Raw genomic sequence first — 22,074 nt, 5'->3', positions numbered from 1 at the left:
TGGTACAGACTCTGTCGGTATTTTCTCGGGTCATGTTGGCCGAAAAAATACTAGGCAATACTTCTGACAGCTACAATAATAAAAAAAAACGTTGGGGTCGTTTTAGGAAGCTACATAGGAGGCCATGTAGATAAATGTTTTATTGTGTTCTTGGGTTTTAATTATGTTGGGTCATTATGACTCCAAACTTTTGAAGGTTGGAACGATAACCGATGGATTAGATGGATTGGATGGATTGAGTCTCAGTAACCTGCTAGTTAGTGCTTGTGCTCCACCACAGGACAAGAGCGTGCCTGTGAGTAAAAAAAAAACAGTAACATTCTACAGACTGAAATCAGCCTATGGGTTTACTCAAGCACAGGCAACAATGAAGAGCATGTTCTGCTCTTAAATGTTAGGACACAGACATAGAGGAATTATTTTTTATACATTCAAATAAGATTAAAGATATCCAATCTGACGGATATTAGCCTACCTGTAGACCAAAACGCTGAATTAGCAGTTAATATTAATCCTAGTCTTTGGGAAACCTACAGGCCCCATGTGCAATGTGACCCCCTTGGGCGCAGGTTAAAGCATAATAAATAAATAACGACCCTGCCTGCTTCAATAGTCTTTTTTATGGTAAGTAAATAGTGTTGGATAATTTACATTTGCTGTGTCTAGTCATCTGGGGGAGGTCGTCTTCTTTCCCTTTTCTACACATGATCTTACATTTACTCTGCTAAATGCATAAATGTACTCTATGTTGTATTCCAGTCAGTTGCTTCATAGATTTTAAGAATGTGGTGCTGGTATCGTGTTGGTATTTTGTGTCTTATCTCTGCTTTTACTTATTCTGTAGGCTAATTGTGCACGGAGATACCTGTTACCTTGAACTTCCTTTGGGATTGATCAAATGAATAAAACATGTTTAGGCTACATGGTTTGGTTGAGAAGCACTGCCATCTGGTGTTCATTCATAATGGCTATATCGGATGTATGTTACCTACTGGAAAAATGTGTGGAAATCGTCAACCATAGAAATTGCATAAAGGTAAATATGCACTTACCCTAATTAAGGTAGGTCTATGCGCACAGAGAATTTGCGCTGCGTCCGCTGTTTAGACATTGCCTAGCCGTTGTTTTTCTCAACGCTTGTATGCAGTGTTTCTTTGTCATTGGACGATTTATCCGTGGACAATGCGATCACCAATGGGAGGACAAGCGCACCGAAAAGCAAAAAAACCTATACTGTCATGGAAGGGTCATATTACGTTACAGAACTCCCCGATGACATGGGGGTTGTAGTTTACGCCATATTGTTACAATCTTCTTTTACTCACCCAGGAACATCAGTTCCCACAATTCAGCAGCGCTTTCCAGGCTGTCATGCTTGTGTTTTTGTTATTGTTGTAGGTTAGTGGAACAGCTGAGCACAAAAAGAAGATTTTGTGTCTCCGTCTCCGTTTTCTTATATCGACAGACTTGAACTGTCTTCACTGAAAAGCACGACGCATTTGGACACGCCGAAAAGATTATATAAATAAGGTTCGTTTTTTAGACAAGACCGAAGAACATTATGTGCGTAGATCGTTTGCAATCAACAAAGGGTTTACTAACTAACTGTTCAGACTGACGCAGTCATTTGGATGACAGCGCTCAGGTTTTCTTCCACTACACACTGTGGTGATGTATCATATCTTGCACGGTTTTTATTGTGACTTTGTATTCAAAGTATCATACTTGGAAAAGTGACACCATGCTTTTCTATTTGAACATGTGCATTAGTGCGCAGCATGGGCCTTCTCTCTTGTGCACTGTAATGTGAGCACTTCGTGTTCCTTTGAAGATTACAAATTCAAGATGGACAGAATATATATTTTCGTTTTACCTCTATGAACTCAAAACGATTTCTAGGCAAAACTGTTAAATAACGTAGTAAATTATTAAATTCAATGTTTTCATTGTTCAGTATGGTGTCACATATCTTAATTTCTATTTTATAATATTTACATTCTGATTTATTTTATCTAGTCAACAATATGACCAGCCAGGGCTATTAGATTGCATGGTTTTGAACATTTAAATGTATAATAAAATGTCCTATTCCTTGCTCAACTGTATGCTACTCTTGTTTTAGCCGATGAAAAGCTAGATGCCTAGGGAACACCTGTTGTCTGAATGGGAGCCTTTTCTGTGAAAACAATAGATTCATATTTTTAACTTCTTAATATTGGCTTCTTAACATGTGAGACACGAATGTGTCTCACATGTACTCACAGTACTATAACAATTTGTTGGGTCCATGCTGGAAATAGTCCCAAGTGACACAACGTGGAGAGATAGTATGTCACACTGGTTGTAGGCTAGGCCTCACTGTCATCGAGGGTTAGCAAGATGCGGGGGTGGGGGGGGGGGGGTGGTCGTGCTCTTTCCAGTCTCCTTCACACTGGTTAGTGGTGTCTCCTTACACAGTAAAAACACTCTCAGCTTTCTCGCTGATGCTCACTCCCCCCTGTTTTCTAAAAAGCACTCACCTCTCACCTAAATATCCTCTGGATTCCTCTCATCATGTCTGTCAGTGTTGACTCAAGTTGATGGCTGTGACAAAAACAAAATGGCTGACTAATAGGACGTTTTTTTTTCTTTCCACGTTTGCCTGCAGGTGCTGCACACCTAACCTTTACTTTCTTGCCATGGAAAAGCCTTGGAGGGTGGAGTTCAGAAATGTGGGCTCCAGCTACTTTCCTCAGAGCAGGGTTGAGTGCCACTACAGCATGAGCTCACAGCACACATGGGCCAGCAGTGACTGGATTGGACTGTTCAAGGTAAAGCTATTCTCATAACAACATTGAATAAATCAACACTGAGAAATGACACCGGGGTGGAGTACACACCACTGTTATAATGCATACTAGCATTTAAACCTTGAATGAGACTTTGTGTGTGTGTGTGTGTGTGTGTGTGTGTGTGTCTGTCTGTGTGTGTGTGTCTGTGTCCTCAGGTGGGATGGTCTTCGGTTAGGGAGTACCACACCTTTGTCTGGGCTCTGGCTCCTACTGGTTACCAGGACGGCACTGATGTCAACTGCTGTGTACACTTCCACGGTACCTTGTCCTCTGTCTGTTACTCTTGCACTATTTTTCTCTCTCTCTCTCTCTCTCTCTACTTTTTGGTTTTCTTTATGTTTGGTTCTGTCCGATTGATTGTTGGATTGTGTTTCATTTTGTTTGGTTCAGTTGGTCCAATTATACCAACTTACCATCTTGTACTGTAAATTGATCTTTCAGTCAATCAAATGAGCCTATTGAAGATTGGGCTTGTGAATTTGATTTATATCCGGGGGTCAATGCACCGCATTGTCTGTAGAGAAAGAAACGTTTCCGGTTGGAAATTTGTCATTTTGAAATGACGACCTCCCTCCCTCCTCTCTCTCTCCTCGCTCTCTCTTTCTCACTCTCTTTCTCTCTGCCTTTCTCTCTCTCGATCCTTCTCTCCCTCCAACCCTCAGTTTGAATCTAAATCAGTCTTTGTCACTGGACTGAATCCGTTCCTTTAGGAAGCAGGATGTTGAGTAATGAGGCCTAGATAGACAATGGGCACAGTACAAAGCCAGTGGACAGCACGGGTGAATACGAGGGACAGAATGAGTCTGTGTGTGTGTGTGTGTGTGTGTGTGTGTGTGTGTGTGTGTGTGTGTGTGTGTGTGTGTGTGTGGAATCCCGTCCCCTCAATGTCAGCTGAGGTGATAAGTTTGTCTAGGTCAGAGAGACCATGGCTGAGCAGGTGTGTCATTGACTTGGTGCCAGTGTGATGAAGCACTTGGCTACTCCGATATCGCAGCACTTGTCATCACTCATATGTTAGGAAAGCGCAGGGAGGAAGTGCCATAAAGAAGGTGCTGATGCCGTTAAAGGGCAGCGAGTATGTTCCAGATGTGACGTAGGTTATCCACGGTTTGTGTATCTGTAGTGTTTCACATGCAGTTGTTGTGTTGATGGTGCTGTACACACATGGATCACTGCTCTGCTCCTTGCTCCCCCTTGTCTCCTTCCAGCTTCCTACCTCCCCAAGTCTGGGTCCCAGGAGTACCTGTTTGTGTACGTGGATGGGAAGGGCGAGGTGTGCTCTCACAGCCCCACCTTCACCTTCTGTGCTCCCAAGCCCCTGGAGGACCTGGTGACCCTGGAAGAGGGGGCCCAAGGAGAGGAGGGGGGCACAGACATGCTCATGGTGGTGCCCAGGGCCGAGCTCCTGCAGGTGGGCATGGGGGAAGGAACAGGCTGGTGGGCTGGAGGACGGGAGATAGGGAGTCCATCACTGAGAGTACATCCATCGTCCTCATTCAATGATGGAGACTGATTGATTGAATGGTGAAGAAGTGAATGAGGTGGTGGATCCATAAAACTGTTACAGAGAGATTGATCATATATCTGCAAGCACTGCAGTTAATGTCTTCCTCTCGCCCTCTCGTATTTTCTCTCTCTATCTGCTCCCCCCCCCCCCTTCACCGTTCCTCCCTCCCTCAGAGTCGTCTGCAGGAGTGCTTGCGGGAGCGGGCCGAGCTCCTGCATGCCCGCGAGGCCGCAGACAGGATGAGGGAGAGGGAGAAGGAGAGGCACGAGAGGGCCAGGGAGGCCTGGGAGCGCGGGCGCCACGAGCTGGAGAGCAGCCTGGCCCAGCTGAACGAGGAGCTGAGAGAGAGCAGAGAGAAGAGGGAGGAGATGGAGAGAAAGCAGGAGGTATGAAAGGCCAGACAGATTAGCAAGGCCAACGAGCTGGCTGATGTCTGGCATGGGTCATTGAATTAAAGTCCTGTGTAGTCTTTCTGTTAGTGGTGTCTGGTCAACTGCCCTTTATTCTGGTGCTTGTGACTTGGCACCAGGTCTAAACCTGTTGTGTACAGTGCCTCGAAAACAAAGTATAAACAGCACACTTGAGCAGAAACGATACGCTAGCCAATTCCCGGAACTTCTGAGAGACCAGTGGAATGTTAATGCATCTCCACAGTTCTCAATGAGCAGATCCAGTACATACTGATAAGGCATACTCTACTGCATACGCAAGCTTATTGATTTAAGATATGAACCCATCCGTCGTTCCTCACCATTCCCCTCTTCTCTCTCCTCCTTCATCCCTCCATCTTCTCTACCAGGAGGTGAAGGCTTCAGGGGAGAGCCTGGCGCAAGAAAAGAGTTCCTTACTGGCCAAGAAGGAAGCCAGCGAACAGCGAATCAGAGAGCTGGAAGATGACATCAAGACCCTCACCCAGAGGGCTGTGGAGAGAGAGACTGAGCTGGAGAGGTCAGTCTGGTCTGGCACAGTCCCTTTTGACTTCATAAACACTTCCTATAACATGTCTATTTTCTACCAAAAACTTTGTAGAAATGTGCTATGTTGCTACTTGGTTTGTGCTATCTTATAAAAACATTGAATGCATTAAAATAGTGTAATGCTACTTGAAGGAAGCGTGCCAGTCAGTGCTGACCCGGTCTTTCTCTCTGCATGTAGGGTGAAGGAGAGAGCCAAGAAGGTGGCAGCACAGAGGAGGGAGGAGGAGAAAGAGAGAAAGAGTGTTCAGGTACAAACACCCTGTGATTATCCCATCACCAACACACACTGCAGCACCGAGAACGCAACCCGTCACTCAGACGCGGAAACAAGAACTGAGACAAAACAAAACGAATGAACGGCACGGTACGGTACGACTCGTGTGTCCACGAAGGTTCGTCGTGTTTCGATGGCTCACACATGCACATCGTTCCTCCCTCCCTCCCTCGCCCCCCCACCTCCACCCCCCACCCTCGTCCTCTCTCTCCCCCAGGCCAAGCTGGAGCAGACGGAAGGCGAGCTGCGGAGTCTGTCCGCTGAGTTCCAGGGTCTGAGGAGCTCCCTGGCCCAGAGGGACACGCAGGCCCTGCAGCTCCGAGACACCATCACCACCCTCACCCACAAGCTCAACGCTGCCCACAGGAAGGAGGTCAGCCACCTCCTACCCACAGTATTCTACTGTTACTCTCCTTTTCCTATTGTTCCCTGGGAAGGGAAGATGTGCAGTTTTTTGGTGATATAGTTTCGCAAGCAAGTATTGCCATTAGTTGACTCACAAGCTTAAGGGGCGGGCGTCGAACGCTGTCACACACACACCTTCACACACGCGAGTGTGTGTGTGTCTTCCGAGCAGGCGGAGAGCGGCGCGGCCCTGAGCGAGATGCGGGGCCTGAGGGAGCGCCTGGGCGCCACCGAGCGCTCCGCCGAGACCCTGAGGAGCGAGCTGAGCAGTACGGTGGCCCAGCGGGACCACGGGCAGGGAGAGCTGCACCAGGCCCGCCTGCAGGCCGCCCAGCTCGCCCTGCAGCTGGCCGACGCCAGCCTGGCGCTGAGGGAGGGCCGGGCCAACTGGGCTCAGGAGAGGCAGGGGATGCAGAGAGGTGCCGAGGTACGCCCCCCCCCCCCCCCCGTAGAACACATCAAACACCACAATTGCGACCATTATGAATACAGAGTATTTCTCGAAAACACCATTGTGCACGTTTTCCCATGAATGTTTGACTGAACATGGTTCTTTCTCTGTTCTCCAATGGTGAAGCTGGCTCTTTCCTGTGATTACAGAGCCAGTCTGCCCCTCAGCTCCGTGGAACATTGGAAAGTTCCACTCCTGAGATGGATTATCTCGCTCATCTGCACCTTGTTTCTTTCCCCCTGTAGTGTAGCGAAGGGATTTCAGAGATGACCTACATTCAAAGTCCATTGACTTCAGGATCATGTGGACTGTAGGTTCATGTAAGTTTATGTGTGTGTGTGTGTTTTCCCCCTTGCAGAAGGACAGAGGCCGTCTGGAGAAGTTAAACGGAGAGATGCAGCGCATGGAGGAGAAGTTGCAGGAGGAGAGGATGGAGAGAGAGAAGGTGGAGGTGGAGCTGGGAAGAGAGAAAGATTGCAACAGGGTAAACCGTCTAAAAAAACATGCAGCACTTCAAATTGGACTAACACAACACGTGTTTGTCTCTGTATTCACCCCAGCACATATCCGCGCTGGCCCCTGGGCTTATGAAGGCCAGTGTGACTGTGTCCCTCCTCTCTGCTGCCCCCTGCAGGTTCAGCTGAGCGAGACGCGCAGGGAGCTGCAGGAACTGAAGGCCAGCCTGAGGGTGGCCCAGAAGGAGAAGGAGCAGCTGCTCATGGAGAAACAGGCACGTCCTCTCCTCCTGTCCTCCTGTCCTCATGTCCTGTCCTCCTGTCCTGTCCTCGTGTCCTGTCCTCATGTCCTGTCCTGTCCTCCTGTCCTGTCCTCATGTCCTGTCCTCATGTCCTGTCCTGTCCTGTCCTCCTGTCCTGTCCTCCTGTCTTGTCCTCCTGTCCTGTCCTCCTGTCCTCCTGTCCTGACGTCCTGTCCTCCTGTCCCTCCCTCTTCCCTCCTCTGTCGCCAGCGTCTCCTGTTCATGTTGAGCTACTGACGAGGGACATCATGTCTAGATATGGCCTTCTTGGCTTTGAGCGCTGTGGGTGACGGAGTTTGGTCTCATCTGTGTGTTCAGGAGCTGATGGAGTACATGCGTCAGCTGGAACAGAGGATGGAGGCCGTGGCCAACACCAAGTGGACCACTGCAGTGTTTGCTCCACCGAGTAAGTGAAGAGAGAGAGAGAGAGCGAGTGCGAGAGCGAGAGCGAGAGTGGTGTAATGACTGGAGGCACTCTTGGCTACATGAAGGAATGGGAGGGTGGAGGGATTAACTGGTGAGTTAAGTCACTCAACTTGCCCCATGCTGCCTGCCTAGGTTAAGAACTCTTTTAGTCTCACAGCCTACCAACAGGGGCTGCACAGTGAACAACACATTATGCAACCCTTAAGGGCAGTGGGGCAAGGGTCAAGTTACAGTGCTCCATAGTTACTGTGTGTGTGTGTGTGATTGGCAGGTCGTCCAGACAGTCCGATGTCCGACTCGGAGGACGAGAGCCCCGAGGCTCTCCGCCGGCCCCCCTCCCCCCCCTCTCCCGGAGCCCTGGCCCACTACAGCCTGTGTGACCAGTCCCAGCCTTCCTCCCTGCTGCTCCCCGCCACCCCCCCGCCCTCCCCCCGCGGCCCATCCCGCGCCTCCGCCTCTGTGGTCATCAGCCAGCCGGCGCCGCTCTCCTCGCCCCGGCAACCGCTGGCCGCCGACACGCTGACCCACAGCTCCGAGTCGGTGAGACCCAGCCGGCCCCCGTTCGGAAACGCTGTCTTTTCTGCGTTCATTTCTACTGCTTTTACATTTAAGTCATTTAGCAGACGCTCTTATCCAGAGCGACTTACAGTAAGTACAGGGACATTCCCCCGAGGCAAGTAGGGTGAAGTGCCTTGCCCAAGGACACAATGTCAGTTGGCATGACCGGGAATCGAACTGGCAACCTTCGGATTACTAGCCCGATTCCCTCACCGCTCAGCCACCTGACTCTCTTTTGCGTACAGTGCTTTAAACTTTGTACACTAGATTCCCTTCTAGCTCTCCCGGTCCACTCCTTAATTAGTCTGTGCTGTCTTGTTCCTGATAAGCAGGTAGAATATACTGGAGCTTTGTCTCTGTGGCTCATTTGACTTCATTATCCTGTGGAGACGATCATTAGGACTGCGGAGAGCGTTATTGTACTGTTAATGTAAGTGGGCTGTTGATGGAGATTGGAGTGTTTATGTGTCTCACTAGTACCCCGCGTGTGCTTGTGTGCGCGCGCGTGTGTGTATGTAGGAAGAGGAGTCGGATGCAGGCCAGTGTGGAGACCACAGCTCTGGAGAAGAGACTGCACTGTTGCTGCCGGACCTCACAGACAGTATCGTAAGGTACACAACTATCCTGGCCCTCGCACACTGACACACACACAAACACACACAGACTCAAACCCATCAATCACCTCTATGAATATGCACACACACGTACAGTAAATTTGCAGGTCGATCATCCAGATTTCGGCGCTCACACACACCCGCGAGCCGTCTATTATTTATGGTGACAGGCTGGGGTAAGGCCCAGAGAGATGGAAGTTTTGAAGATGAAGTCGTAGAGGAAGTTGTGCGGGTGAGAGGGAGGGAGAGATAAAGAGACCGTGTTTGGAGGAGGGAGGGAGGGGAGGGCAAGTGTGGGGCGTGTGATGGGAGGACAAGGGGACAGATCAGTTGACAGCAAGCTGTAGCTGTGATTTACCTGGGAGGGTGTGCCGCAGTCACAGGGCAATTTTCAGCATCATTAAAGCACTGGCAGCTCTCTCTCTCTTTCTCCTACTCCCTCTTTTTCTTCCTCCTCTGTCCTTTTCCTCCCTCTCTTCCCTACTCCCATTCCCCTCTCTCTCTCTCTCTCTCTCTCTCTCTCTCTCTCTCTCTCTCTCTCTCTCTCTCTCTCTCTCTCTCTCTCTCTCTCTTTCTCTCCGCCTCCCCTTGCCTCTCTCTCCTCCTCACCTTCCATTCATACTCTCCCTTCTACTACCTCCCTCGCTGTCCTATTCCTTTCCTTCTCCTCTCTCTCCTTCCCCACTCGGTCTCTCGGTCTTACTATCTCATCCTACTCCCCCCCCACTCTCTCTTCCCACCTCATCCCGCTCCAACATGCTCTTCCTCTTACACACCTCATCCCGCTCCAACATGCTCTTCCTCTTACACACCTCATCCCGCTCCAACATGCTCTTCCTCTTACACACCTCATCCCGCTCCAACATGCTCTTCCTCTTACACACCTCATCCCGCTCCAACATGCTCTTCCTCTTACACACCTCATCCCGCTCCAACATGCTCTTCCTCTTACACACCTCATCCCGCTCCAACATGCTCTTCCTCTTACACACCTCATCCCGCTCCAACATGCTCTTCCTCTTACACACCTCATCCCGCTCTGCCTTCCCTCCTCCAGTGACCTGGCTGACACCTCCCTGTGGTAGCTGCGTGGATGGAGGAGCTACCCCGAGATGTGGTCTCCAGGAGGAGGTATTGAAGATCCTGGGTGGAGCTCGTTTGGTATCAGCTTCCACTCTGCAACAAGCACACATACAGTACCACCCTGGGTTGAATACAAAGATCAAATATGCTAAATTGTATGCGAAACGAGCAGACCATAGAAACATCTGAGGTAAATCTGAAGCATTTGGAAGGCAGTGAACAAAGTATTTGAACCCAGGCGTGTGATCTGCTCATCTGTACACTGACACATGATGTTGATATGCAATTTTCCTTAATATTTCCTATACTAAGATGTATCACTGTTTTAGGTTGTTGAGTCATCCCTTCTTAATGCAGTTATACATAATGCAGTGTTGGAAATGACATAACCCTTATAATAACAGGTCCCACCAGGCACCTCCTTCTTCACGGCCAGTGTCAGACAGTTAGAAAGCATGAAACTCTTGTTGTTATGGTATGAGGGGAATCTTTCAAAGTTCGAGCGCAATAACAGCATTTTTTCAGTTAACTCTGAAGGATGTCTTGAGCTTTATGACTAATGTTACGTCACTTTTACAAGCGTTTTAATCAGCCACCAGTACATCCGCTCTTATTACCATTGTTTGCATCGAAGTGTGTCAGATTATGTGTGTTGCTTTAAACTTTTGAATACCATTTAGGATACCTCTACCTACCGCAGACATATCTGACAAAAAAATGTTTGTTTGAAGCATCATAATGCGATATATATATATACGGTTTATCAAGTCATCATGTATATTCATTATATTCATGCCTAAGAGTTTATAAGCACTTTCTGTTGCTCATTGTAAGGAAATGTGGTATGTAGAAGCAGAGAAGTTGTGCATGGGGGGGTGGAGGGGATATACTGGCTATCTGGAGATGAATGGATCCACATGAAGGTTGCCTATGAAGATATGACTCTTGGGAGTAACAGGAATGATACTAAAATACTTTAATATTATTTAAGTTCCCTCAGTACAACTTTTAGTTATCATTATCAACTCAATGCAGTTTCTCTAATAGCTTTCAAAGTTAATTCAAGATTTGCATTTAGACATTTACATTTAGTCATTTCGCCGAGGCAAGTAGGGTGAAGTGGACACAACGTCATTTTGAGCACGGCTGGGAATCGAACCGGCAACCTTCTGATTACTATCCCGATTCCCTAACCGCTCAGCCACCTGACTCCCTGACCGCCACCTGACTCACTGATTTGAATGCGCATTTGCAGAATACTACTATTCAGGCTGAAGTCAGTTATCTTTTATTGTAGGTAATACTTTTGTTATGGATTTACACTACTCTTGCTACGCTTAACCGAGATGCAGTCCAAGATTTGTGCCTAAAAGAACAACTTGCTTAATATATGGATCTCGTTCAACTAAGCAAATATATTGATAGTGATGTCTATTCTGAATATATGGCAGGTTACTGCCTATATTGATACAGGATGCATTTTTCACTTTTCTATAAAATACTCAATTAATCTAATGATATTCAGATTTTACTTCATAATAAGTTTGATATTCACGTGTGTCTGAGTAATGTGTGACAAATAGAGAATACTAAGCCTTTGTTTATTGGTGCTTGGAAATGAAAAGAATATGCTTGAGATGCTTATTTTTAGCTAGATTAATTTGTATTTTGCTGTATTTGCACTTACGTTAGCTGTATAGAGGGTGTTTTGGAATGGAACTTCACACAAGGATACGCATTACATACTTGCGGCTTCCAAATGTTGTCCCAATCATAACCAGCGTGTTGTTTGTTAATGTTTTTATACTCAATGTCTAATGTTTAAAAGGGTCCATTTTTAAACATCTAATAAGGTTTTCAGTCTGGTTCGTAATCGGTGCTACTGTATGTATAGGAGTTCCACCAGCATGCTGATAGCAGTTTTTGTGGAGAACCTGATATGAAATACACATGCAAACCAGTTTGTGTATGTTCTTCCCAGTTCTACTTGATTATGACCTGCTGTGGCAGCCATGTTTTATTTCTCTGTACGAACCATTCAGGTACCCTCGCAGTGGGCTGATGTACTGTCATCTAGTACTGTTGGTTATCAGAGTACCAAAACATTACGTAACACTGACGTTACAGAAGTCTTAGTAGAACAACCACAATAAAACCATTTGTCTATGTGATTTGAGGTGTGATATCACTTTGATTAAAACATTTTGGTGACCCCAATAAGAGCTAATGGTATATGATGGCCCTTTTAGGATACCTTGTCCTGTTGCAATAAAACCAGTGATTTCTGACTTGTTTTGAAGCATCCTACCTGTATGTTCTTGGTAGTTCTGTAAAGGTGGGTCTCTTTAATATAATCTGTACATGTACCAAAGGTCGTGTCTAATGTGGGGTTTTTTTCTACCGTGCTACACAAAATATTCTCATATATTGCCCCATGGCATTTCACTGGTGGTTAACTTTGCTCTGTATTCTAGATTGCTTGTCTTCATCTCCTCTCTGTTGTTCCGCCTCTCACCTCTGATGCCCTCGTGCTCCCCTTCTATGTCGACCCACTCAATTCTCCATCATTTTCTTATCCTCCTGCCCCTCAGGGTCTCCTCTCTCTCTCTCTCTCTTTCTCTCTCTCTCTCTCTCTCTCTCTCTCTCTCTCTCTCTCTCTCTCTCTCTCTCTCTCTCTCTCTCTCTCTCCCTCCCCCCCCACATGTCTCTCTCTTGCTTTCTTCCACAATCTCCCTTCCTTGTTTTTTTCTCTCCCTCCCCAGCTCTTTTTTCCACCCTCCACCCCGTCCCCCCCATCTCCAGTCTGGGGGGTGACGGGTAGCTAATTATAAAATCAATGATGCCGGGCTGCCTGGTTTACGGCCCCTTCTAAAATCTTAACTGGGAAATCACTGTGGGATTGATGACTCCCTCACTCTTTATCTCTTTTAATTAGTAATGTAAAAGATATGGAGACCCGGAGGGGCCGGGACACATCTTCCAGTCTTTATGACCCCCCTGCCTGCCCCCTCCCCCAACCCCCCCCTGCCAGCCTGCCCCCCCCCTCCCCCGCACCACCCTTAGCTCGTAGCACTAACCTGAAGCACTGCTTCTTTTTATTTGATTCTCTCTGTACCCTTTCTTGTTTATTTCCTCGCTCCCTCTTTTTCATCTCCCTCCTGTCCTCCCTCCCTCTCTGCCATTGCAGGTATGGAATGCATCCCCCCTCCCTCTTTCATCATTCTTCTTGGAGGCGGGGGGGGGGGGGGGTCAAATGTATTGCTATCCCGCCTTCAGACGTCTCTCACCTTCTCCTAACCTTCCCCTAATACTGGCCCCCCTCCTAAACACACTGGATATGTGCGGAAGGATGACCCTGGCGTGGTGTTCTCTGCTCCACGTGAAGAACACGGTGAGGTAATATGAGGTGCTCTGGTGTTTCACGTAATGACCCCCCCACACCCCCCACACCCCCCACTCCAATCCCCACGCTCCCAGCATATGCTTTATGTCTTATATTGCCTCTTATACTGCATGAGGATCCACCCCAGCCCCTCTGTCTTTATGGCCCCCTGGCACAAGTCACCCTGCCCCCCTCCCTCCGTGTCTTTATCACCCCCCCCCCCCCCCCCCCCCCCTGATCTGACTGTCATCCTGGTGGAGATGCTGCTTTTCAGTGATCTGTCCACTCCACCAGGAGACCTGCTGGTCCCAGTATACGGCTGTTATGTTGACCTCTTGGCAGTCTGTAAAGGGTTAAAAGAATGCTAATTTCACCTTCATAGACAAAACAGCTAGAACAGGAGGGATGCATTTGTACCTAGCGGTTATCTGACTAGGCTTCACTCGTGACAGGTGTCGTTATGGATTTTTGACCTCAATCTCTGGGAATAGTAGATTGACTGTGCAATGGTGAGACATGAAATAGGAACCTAGTAAAACACGTCATCTACTATATTTGATGATTATTGTCAGGCTGGTTTTACCCAATCTTGCCTTCAAGACCATTCGATTTATCCTTTTTAGTCCAGTTTTTTTATATTGTCTATAGTTCACAGTTGAGCACCACTAGTGCAGATTTGTGCAATTTGGAAAAATAAGGATACCGCTTCTTTAAATCCCCACCCAACAATCGCCTGCTTCCCGGGGTTCCCATGGCAACCCCATCTTATTGGGGTTGGATATATGAGGCCATTCGCCCCCTCCTTGTAAAACACTGTGTAATGTATGGACCTTATTTTAATCCCCCGCCCCACTTTATTGATCTGTTTTTAATGATAGTTAATTATCACAATCATAGAATTGATAGAGCCGCCATCTCTTTTTATCACTCCTCTATCTCTCTCCGTTTAATGAAACTACTGGCGGGTATGTATGCCAAGGACACTGTTTTGAAGTATGGTTAACTATGGCCTGATAATGCAGCCTGGGAAGTGTGTGTTTTTTTCTCCCTGTTTTGGCCTGCTGTTGAACAAGGTGAGGACTGGATGCATCCAGCTCTGTAGATATGTGTCCAATTGCACTGGGATGTGTCAACCCCATCCTAACCTTAAACCACCAGAGCAGTGATATGTGACCGACTCATCCAGTTCTGGCTAAACGTGCACATTGGACTGCTTCATATACTGGTTATGTCCATTTCATCATCGAACTGAACTAGATTCCCGTCACATGTTCCCGATGTGACAGGAATCTTTTTTTTCTGCCAGCCAGGCTATCTTTCCATCCTCTGTGTTTCAATGACATGCTCTCTGAAATGATGCAGAAAGCCAAGCTTTATCTGATGTCCTTGTTCAGCTAGGAGGGATGATTTATCTCTGCTTGGGCCTTCTGCCAGCCATGATGACCTATTAGTACCTGCCTCCATTCGAGCCTGGCCAGGGCTGTCAGCAGCATCAAGCACAGCCACAGCCATGGAGCAAGAGCTCCATCTACTGTCTAACGCTCGAAGCAGGAGATCTCCAGTCCTTTGATAAGAGGCTCACAAGTAGCATTGGCCCATGATTCATGTATCGTCAAACCAAAAAGTATTGTTATCGAGCGATACTGTTCTTTTGAGGGGCCGGAGAAGATTTACAGATATGTCTTATTGGTTGAGAATCTACAGTACAGATGATCTAGGATCCATGGTTTAACAGGGTGCACTCACTAAGTTGCAATTGAACTGCCACTCACTTTATTTCATATGACTTGGACAGAGACAACAAATGATGACATATACTCCACTAATCTCAAAAAGTACATTTATTGTGCCTTTTACTGTTTATATGGCTTTTTCTTTGTATGACAGAGTTGGCATGAACAGAGGATTTGACAATACCTTGGCCATGTCGACAGAAAAGAACACAGAAAACACGTCATGTCAACGCTCCGTCATCCTCATGGTTGTCATGGTTATCATTATGAAGGCCGGAGAGGCGTTGATGAGGTCATCACTCCTCGCCGCGCAGAGTGACAGCACTGTACATGGGACATTCACCCGACAACAGTACTGAATGAGGTGAATCACATTCACTCACACACACAAACTGACACACACACACACACACACAGACACACACAAAAGCATCTGGAGGCCTGTCCACAGGTTTTGAGGTCAGGCCTCTCACTGCTAAGGTTGAACTCCTGTTCCTACTGTTCATATTGCTTCATAGAGACAGTACACACCGCTACGCAGCCAGCTGGCTCCCTCCAGCTGGACACACACCCAGACAAGTTTGGCAATAAAGAAGTACTTGGGCCCTGTTTCAAAAATCTGAGTACATGTCATTCCTGTCTCCCTCCCTTGACAAAGAGATCTGACGTGAGAGGATGGATGGCAGCAGTGTGAAAAAAAAGCGCAGTGTTCCACCTGTGGCTGAAAGTCAGCTCAGAGACGGGAGGGAAGGAGAGGATTGAAACAGGGCCGGAGAAGTTAGAACAGAACAAACAACGCCCATCACTTCTTCGAAGTGAAATGGAAATAAAGATACACACATTAAAAAGACGTGATTATAATGGCTTTTGGATGAAAAGGCAGTTTGCTGCTTGGGTGCCTCTGAGCTGGCAGACAGGGCAGTGATGAGGCCAGTCAGGGTGGAGAAAGGCTGGCATGGCTTGTCATCTTGTATGTACACAATGAGATGGGCTACTGGACCGAGTCAAACCGCACTCACACGATACATATTGCCGGTTTCTAGCGAGGCCTGTGGTCAGCAAGCTAGGATTTGGTCCTTACAGAGCAGTCCTGAGTCAAATCCCAGGATGACTGTCTACTCCTGGTCTTTACTTGCATATGTCTGGGTTTTGTAAAAGAGTGTATGTGTGTTTGTGTGTGTGATGGCCATATTGGAAAAATGTGAATTTGTGCTCCATAGGGATGGTGTGTGTATGTGTGTGTTAGTGCAGGGGCAGTTGTTTAAAAAATGGTAAGTAAAGTTGTTGGCAAAGAACTCAACACTCATCATGCTAGCCGTGCCTTGTTTGAACACCGGATCTACAAAGTGCTACATATATTGTATGGCCACTCTATCCAGGCACCCAAATGCAATGTTGACACGTGTGTGTGTGTGTGTCTGTGTGTGTGTGTGTGTGTGTAATTCAGGAGCATAAACCTGATTGTGAGGGCTCCTGATTGTAAGGGCCCCTTGAACAGCAGGTCAACTCCTATTCCAAAAATGAGTCGCAAACTTTGGCACAGACTCTTACTAATTTACAGCATAGTTTGTTTTGAACAACGTTTTCACAATAATGCCAGTCCCCTGATTTAAGAATTTAACCTCTGAAAAAAAACATTACTGAGTTGATTATCATTGACGGAGAGCCAAAGTGCCCATAAAACATAGCCAAAATACAAAGCAGGTAATAGATTTTTCACAATATTATAGCAAAAACAGCATTGGCTGTTATCAGCCTTTATCACCTTGAGAGAGCGGCCATGTTAACCTATGCCGTAAATCTAACCAATCGGTGAGCACAGCACTATGCCATGCGTCAAGTGAAAGGCCAATCAGGAGACTTGAAGTCTGCCAGTACTGATTAGTCTCCTCCCACTCTGAATATCTCTTCAGGAAAGCTCTTCAAACAAAATCCTCATCTAAAGAAATAATATATAAAAGCTGAATAACAAACAAAAGACAAAAAATATAATGGTATATAGATATGTATGGACTTAATTAATACATTGAAAAATATGAAAGGAAAAAAAAAAGAACAGAAGAAAACTGAAACGATAAGCAAATAAATTGATTAGCATATTCGGTTTGGTTTCGCCCTGTACTGTTAACATTTTTGAGGAGTGTGCTTTTCATGTCCGTCAAAGTCAACTGTCCATCTCTGGTGTCTGTTTTAGCCTTGTCTTGTCGTTAGATACAAACAAAGATAGTAAAAAAATGAGACATTTGTTGTTTTTCAAAGAGAATTTGTTCTTTTTGTCGCGCAGCATCCCTCTTTTCTCTTTGTGGTGAGTTCGTACAGTTGATCGTAATCTCTCCTGTCATCGTGTCTCTGTATGTCACTTGTCATGGACCAGAGGGCCTGAGTTAGAAGTGTCTGTACAGGTAAGGCTCTGCTAGACTCCCCCTAGTGGAGGAGACACTGATGTGCAGTAGAGAGATCAAAGTGATGGGCATGTGTCTGTGTGTATGTGTGTGTATGTAAGATAAGAGCATGCATGTACACAGTACATATGCACAGTGTATGCACTGTATTTGTGTGTGCGTGTGTGTGTGTGTGTGTATGTGGGCCCCCATTTGTATCCACTCTGCATTCACTGCGCCCTCCCCACACCCTTCCTGGCACCGCCGTCGCTGCCCCCCTCCAGCGCCGCCCAGCCCTCCCCCTCCCCCTCGCTCTCCCAGCCCCTGTCCCGCTCCTCGTCTCCCAGGTCGTCCTCGTCCTCGTCGTCCTCCTCCTCCGGGGACGGCTCGCTGCCGTTCTCCGTGGCCCAGCTGCCGTCCTCGTCCTCGGCCTCCGTCTTCAGGACGGGGGGGGCGCCGGCAGCGGACGGGGGAGGGGGCGGCGTGCTGTCGCCGCTCTCGCCGCTCTCGGTCTGGTCCTCGAAGGCCTCGGGGTTCTCCAGCATCTCCCTGATCAGCGGAGGCATGGGCCCCGGGATCTCCATCTTCAGGGTGATGGCTCGCTCAGCTCCTGGAAACGCACACAAAACAGGAGCTTATTGTAAACCCAGACGCCCAGGTAGTCTTTCTCCCATTACGAATCCTACAGTATGTCCCAAACAACAACTGTTGTGTGTGGGTATGTGCGTTTTTGTTGTGTTTGATCAGGATGACAACGTTGGTGTTCATCTTCTGGGTTGTATGCATGCTGGTGTGTGTGTGTGTGTGTGTGTTTGTGTTGCGCTCCAGTGTCAACTCCAGTACTGACCCTTGGTGCTGATGCCCCGGAGGTCAGTGACCTTCATCAGCATGCGGGGGAACATGTGGGGCTTGTTGGGGCGTCTGCGCCGGGCGTAGATCTTCAGGGCCTCCAGCAGAGGCTCCTGCAGCTTGTCCACACGCTGGGGCTCCTCCAGGTCCATACGATCTGACACAGAGAGAGAGAGACTGCTGTTAGTCAGGTCCATACGATCTGACACAGAGAGAGAGAGACTGCTGTTAGTCAGGTCCATACGATCTGACACAGAGAGAGAGAGACTGCTGTTAGTCAGGTCCATACGATCTGACACAGAGAGAGAGAGACTGCTGTTAGTCAGGTCCATACGATCTGACACAGAGAGATGCTGCTGTTAGTCAGGTCCATATGATCTGACACAGAGAGAGATGCTGCTGTAAGTCAGGTCCATACGGTCTGACACAGAGAGAGATGCTGCTGTTAGTCAGGTCCATACGATCTGACACAGAGAGAGATGCTGCTGTTAGTCAGGTCCATACGATCTGACACAGAGAGAGAGAGACTGCTGTTAGTCAGGTCCATACGATCTGACACAGAGAGAGATGCTGCTGTTAGTCAGGTCCATACGGTCTGACACAGAGAGATGCTGCTGTTAGTCAGGTCCATGTTGCTACTGGGCCAGGATCTTGGTATTTGAGTAGGAGGACCATTTATGCTCTGCCACACACAACCTAAGATTTACAATAGTGTGCAAAAGTATTTTTACATGAATATTGTCACATCATTTCTGTATCTTCTGTATCCGTGCGGCCGAATACAAGCACATTGTTGAGAACATTTTTGTTCTGTATTTTCATTTCATTATTTCAATTATTAAGTATTTTTGTTTGTCAAATGTGTATTTGTGTCTAAGACGTTTGCACAGTACTGTATTTAGACACACAACATCTGAGACTGAATCTTTGATTCCAGGATATGGACAGGCACAGTGCAGTACCTCCACAAATGAGGCAGATGGCGCTGAGGAGGCCTGTTTCTGTGTCATCCATCTCCAGGGGAAGAAGCTGGCCGGCGAAGGCAAACACCAGGTCTGTGAGAGGGCCGAAGCCGGCGTTGTGCATCTGGGTCCTGTTCAGGGTCAGCCCGTCTGAGAAGGTCATGGTGTCTTGCTCGGGTGTGTAACGTGTGCAGATTCTTAACATCTGTGTGTGTGAGAGAGAGAGAGGGAGAAATAGGAGATGATTAGAAAACAACCAAAGTACTCATGCGATGCCTAATTCCTCCACTCTGTGTCAGTATTTCCTCATGTTTATATCATGATTTCTACTAGGTTTTTCTCTATCCAGGGCTTGACAACACTGTGGTAAATGAGACTTGACATGAGATTCCACTGTTCTCCAAATGGCAGTCTCCTTTAGCTTTAGCTTTCTCCGAGCTGGTCCGAGAGGCAGACAGGCAGGCGGTATCTGTGTGTAGATCTACCAGGGTCAGAGAGAGGGCCGTACCAGGATGTCCAGGCAGGCTGACTTGAGAAGGGTGATCTGGTCGGCGATGGTGAGGGTGGTGAAGCCGGGCAGACGCTTGGCGAACTCGACGATCTTGATGATGCACTTGGTGGAGAGCTCACTGAACTTGTCCCACAGCCCCAGGTCCAGCTGTACACGATGATCAGAACTGGAGTTCTGGAGAGCAGGAAACAACACACACACAGGTTAAAGCAACAAGGTGGGCAACTGTATGGGCTTGGGAGGAGGACACCGTATCCGGTATGTGTGTGTGTCTGTGTGTGTGTGGGTGTGCTATAGCCAGTAAAAGGGCACAATTCTAGTAGAAGCCTAATGGGAACTACCACAACTACAACATATCTTTATTGAGACATCAGTCTGTTGAGAAAGAGGGTGTCGTTTTCCTTCAGCAACATCTGAATTCCTCGGTAAACGACATTGTCACACAGGAAGTAGGCTTGCGTAGGAGGTGTGTGCTTGCATCTGGGCGCGGGAGTGAGTGAGTGAGTGTGGACGCGTACAGCGTGCTCCCGTGTGTCCAGCCTCTGCTCACCGTGGTGTATTTCCCGAGCTGGCCCAGAGAGGGGAAGGTCTCCCGGTGAGCTTTGCTCACTTTGTTCACCAGCTCCTCCAGCTCTCCGCTCAGCTCGTAGCTCTCGGGCAGCACCACCTCCTCCTTCACGTCCTTCTTCTTCTTGTTCCTGTCGTTGCGCACCGCTGGGGGAGCGAGGAGAGGAGGGGACAAGGGGGGGACAAGAGGAGGGCGATGGAGGGAAAGAGAAAGGCAAACGCGTAAATGAAGTGCTTCTCGTGACAACACTCCCTGACCGTGGACATCCGTTTGTCGTAAGGACCTGGCTGCATACGTTGGAGAGTCTGAAGTACAGACACTGTTGAATAACAAGGGACACAAGCCTATATCATTTACTCCTTTTCATTGTATTCTATCTATGTTCTATATTACGCAATATGTTATCGAACCAATTTTGGGCAATAACAAAAGGATGAGATGATTTGTTCCATCTCAGTTATCTTCCACCCCAGCCAGCCCCCCACCCCTCTCTATTGAGCTGTCCAGTCCACCCAGCCCGGTATTCCCTCCCTCCTCCTCCTCCTCCCTCCGTCTCTCCTCCTCCCATTCTTTCCTTCCTCCCAGGATATCCAGTTATAGCAGAGGCACAATGTGATCCCGCTTTCTTAACACACATCCCACACAAACATTACACCCACATACAAGTCCCCTGGGGCTGCTCACTGGGCAGGGCTGCCACTCACACACACACACACACACACACACACACACACACACACACACACACACTCACACATACAAATAATCAAAACCAGTCAAAGTAATGCGGCATTATCGCCTAGTCGTTTCATGAAGGGTCTGAAAGTGGAGCCTTGTGTGACCACAAGGCTCTCTCACTCTGGCTCCTGTCACCACAGTCATAGCTGTTGGTGCCAACTCATTCTCCTCTTCCTGTCCTTCCCTGCCAGGGACAGAATGAATGAAAGGTAGTGTGCTGAGCTGTGGGACCTGAGGGTTGAGTGTGTGCATGCCTCTGAGTGTGTATGTGTGCGTGTGTGAGTCTGAGTGGGTGTGTGTGTCTCAGTGTGGATTAAGAGACAAATGAGGCATGAAACAGGAAGAAGATTTTTTGCGTCATTTCGCAACGTGATTAGTCATATGATTGGTACAATGCCTAGTGTCTCCAGATCACCACCCTACTCTGTCAGGCCTGGCGTCTCTGCCAGACAACACCACCAGTACCCTCACACAGGCCCAGGAGACAGGCTGTCTGTCTCCACACCGACCTGTGCCACACGCCTTAAATATAAATCAACACAACATAGTCTATATTTATAACAGTGTGAACTGTCATTGTGTGATTAATTCCAAAGTCAGTAAGGTCTGTGTCTTTGCACTTCTCTGTGTTATAAAGCAAAATACTGTCAATCTCACTTTGCTGAGTACAGGTAAGTAACACCTGGTAATAACTGAGCGCTTGTGTGTGTGTGTGCCCCGGTTCCTCCACGTGTCTGCCCTCACGCCTCTGAGCAGGCTACACTGTGACATCTAAAAATAGGCGCACCTGTGTGTTTGTGCCTGTGTGTGCGTGTGTGTGTGCCTTTGTGTGTGTATGTGTGTATGGTACGTCCTAGACGGGAGGCCCGTAGCCCTCACCGCCCCAAGCCCAGCTCAGCTTTTCCCCCACGGCACTCACCTTCCTTGGACATGCCGACCTCGAAGCACTTCTGCAGCCTGCAGTACTGGCAGCGGTTACGAGTCACCTTGTTGATCTGGCAGTTCTTATCCCGGTGGCAGGTGTACACCATGTTCTTCTGGATACTGCGCCGGAAGAAGCCCTGAAG

At 47.9% G+C, this 22,074-nt stretch overlaps 2 protein-coding genes across 2 annotated transcripts; one reads left to right on the top strand and one right to left on the bottom strand.

Moving 5' to 3' along the window:
- Positions 1–1,397: 1,397 nt before the first annotated feature.
- Positions 1,398–12,177, top strand: calcoco1a (calcium binding and coiled-coil domain 1a). The gene is made up of 15 exons (XM_067240296.1): positions 1,398–1,530; positions 2,648–2,810; positions 2,987–3,089; positions 4,040–4,242; positions 4,512–4,724; positions 5,138–5,286; positions 5,494–5,563; positions 5,807–5,962; positions 6,167–6,421; positions 6,804–6,929; positions 7,080–7,175; positions 7,521–7,608; positions 7,900–8,168; positions 8,706–8,797; positions 9,858–12,177. The coding sequence occupies exons 2-15, from the start codon at positions 2,679–2,681 to the stop codon at positions 9,883–9,885; spliced, it is 1,980 nt and encodes a 659-aa protein (XP_067096397.1). The 5' UTR covers positions 1,398–1,530; positions 2,648–2,678; the 3' UTR covers positions 9,886–12,177.
- Positions 12,178–14,992: 2,815 nt separating this feature from the next.
- Positions 14,993–22,068, bottom strand: rarga (retinoic acid receptor gamma a; the record flags this gene model as incomplete). The annotated part of the gene is given in 6 exon segments (XM_067239481.1): positions 14,993–17,989; positions 18,227–18,385; positions 19,191–19,395; positions 19,699–19,875; positions 20,252–20,415; positions 21,927–22,068. Coding segments are annotated over 6 exon segments (1,227 nt in total), but the record flags the coding sequence as incomplete, so codon positions are not given.
- Positions 22,069–22,074: the final 6 nt, after the last annotated feature.

This window comes from Osmerus mordax, chromosome 7, assembly GCF_038355195.1.
Source record: "Osmerus mordax isolate fOsmMor3 chromosome 7, fOsmMor3.pri, whole genome shotgun sequence".
Classification (NCBI taxonomy): Eukaryota; Metazoa; Chordata; class Actinopteri; order Osmeriformes; family Osmeridae; genus Osmerus; species Osmerus mordax.
Note: the sequence above shows the minus strand (reverse complement) of the source record. Positions and strands in the feature narration are given on the sequence as shown.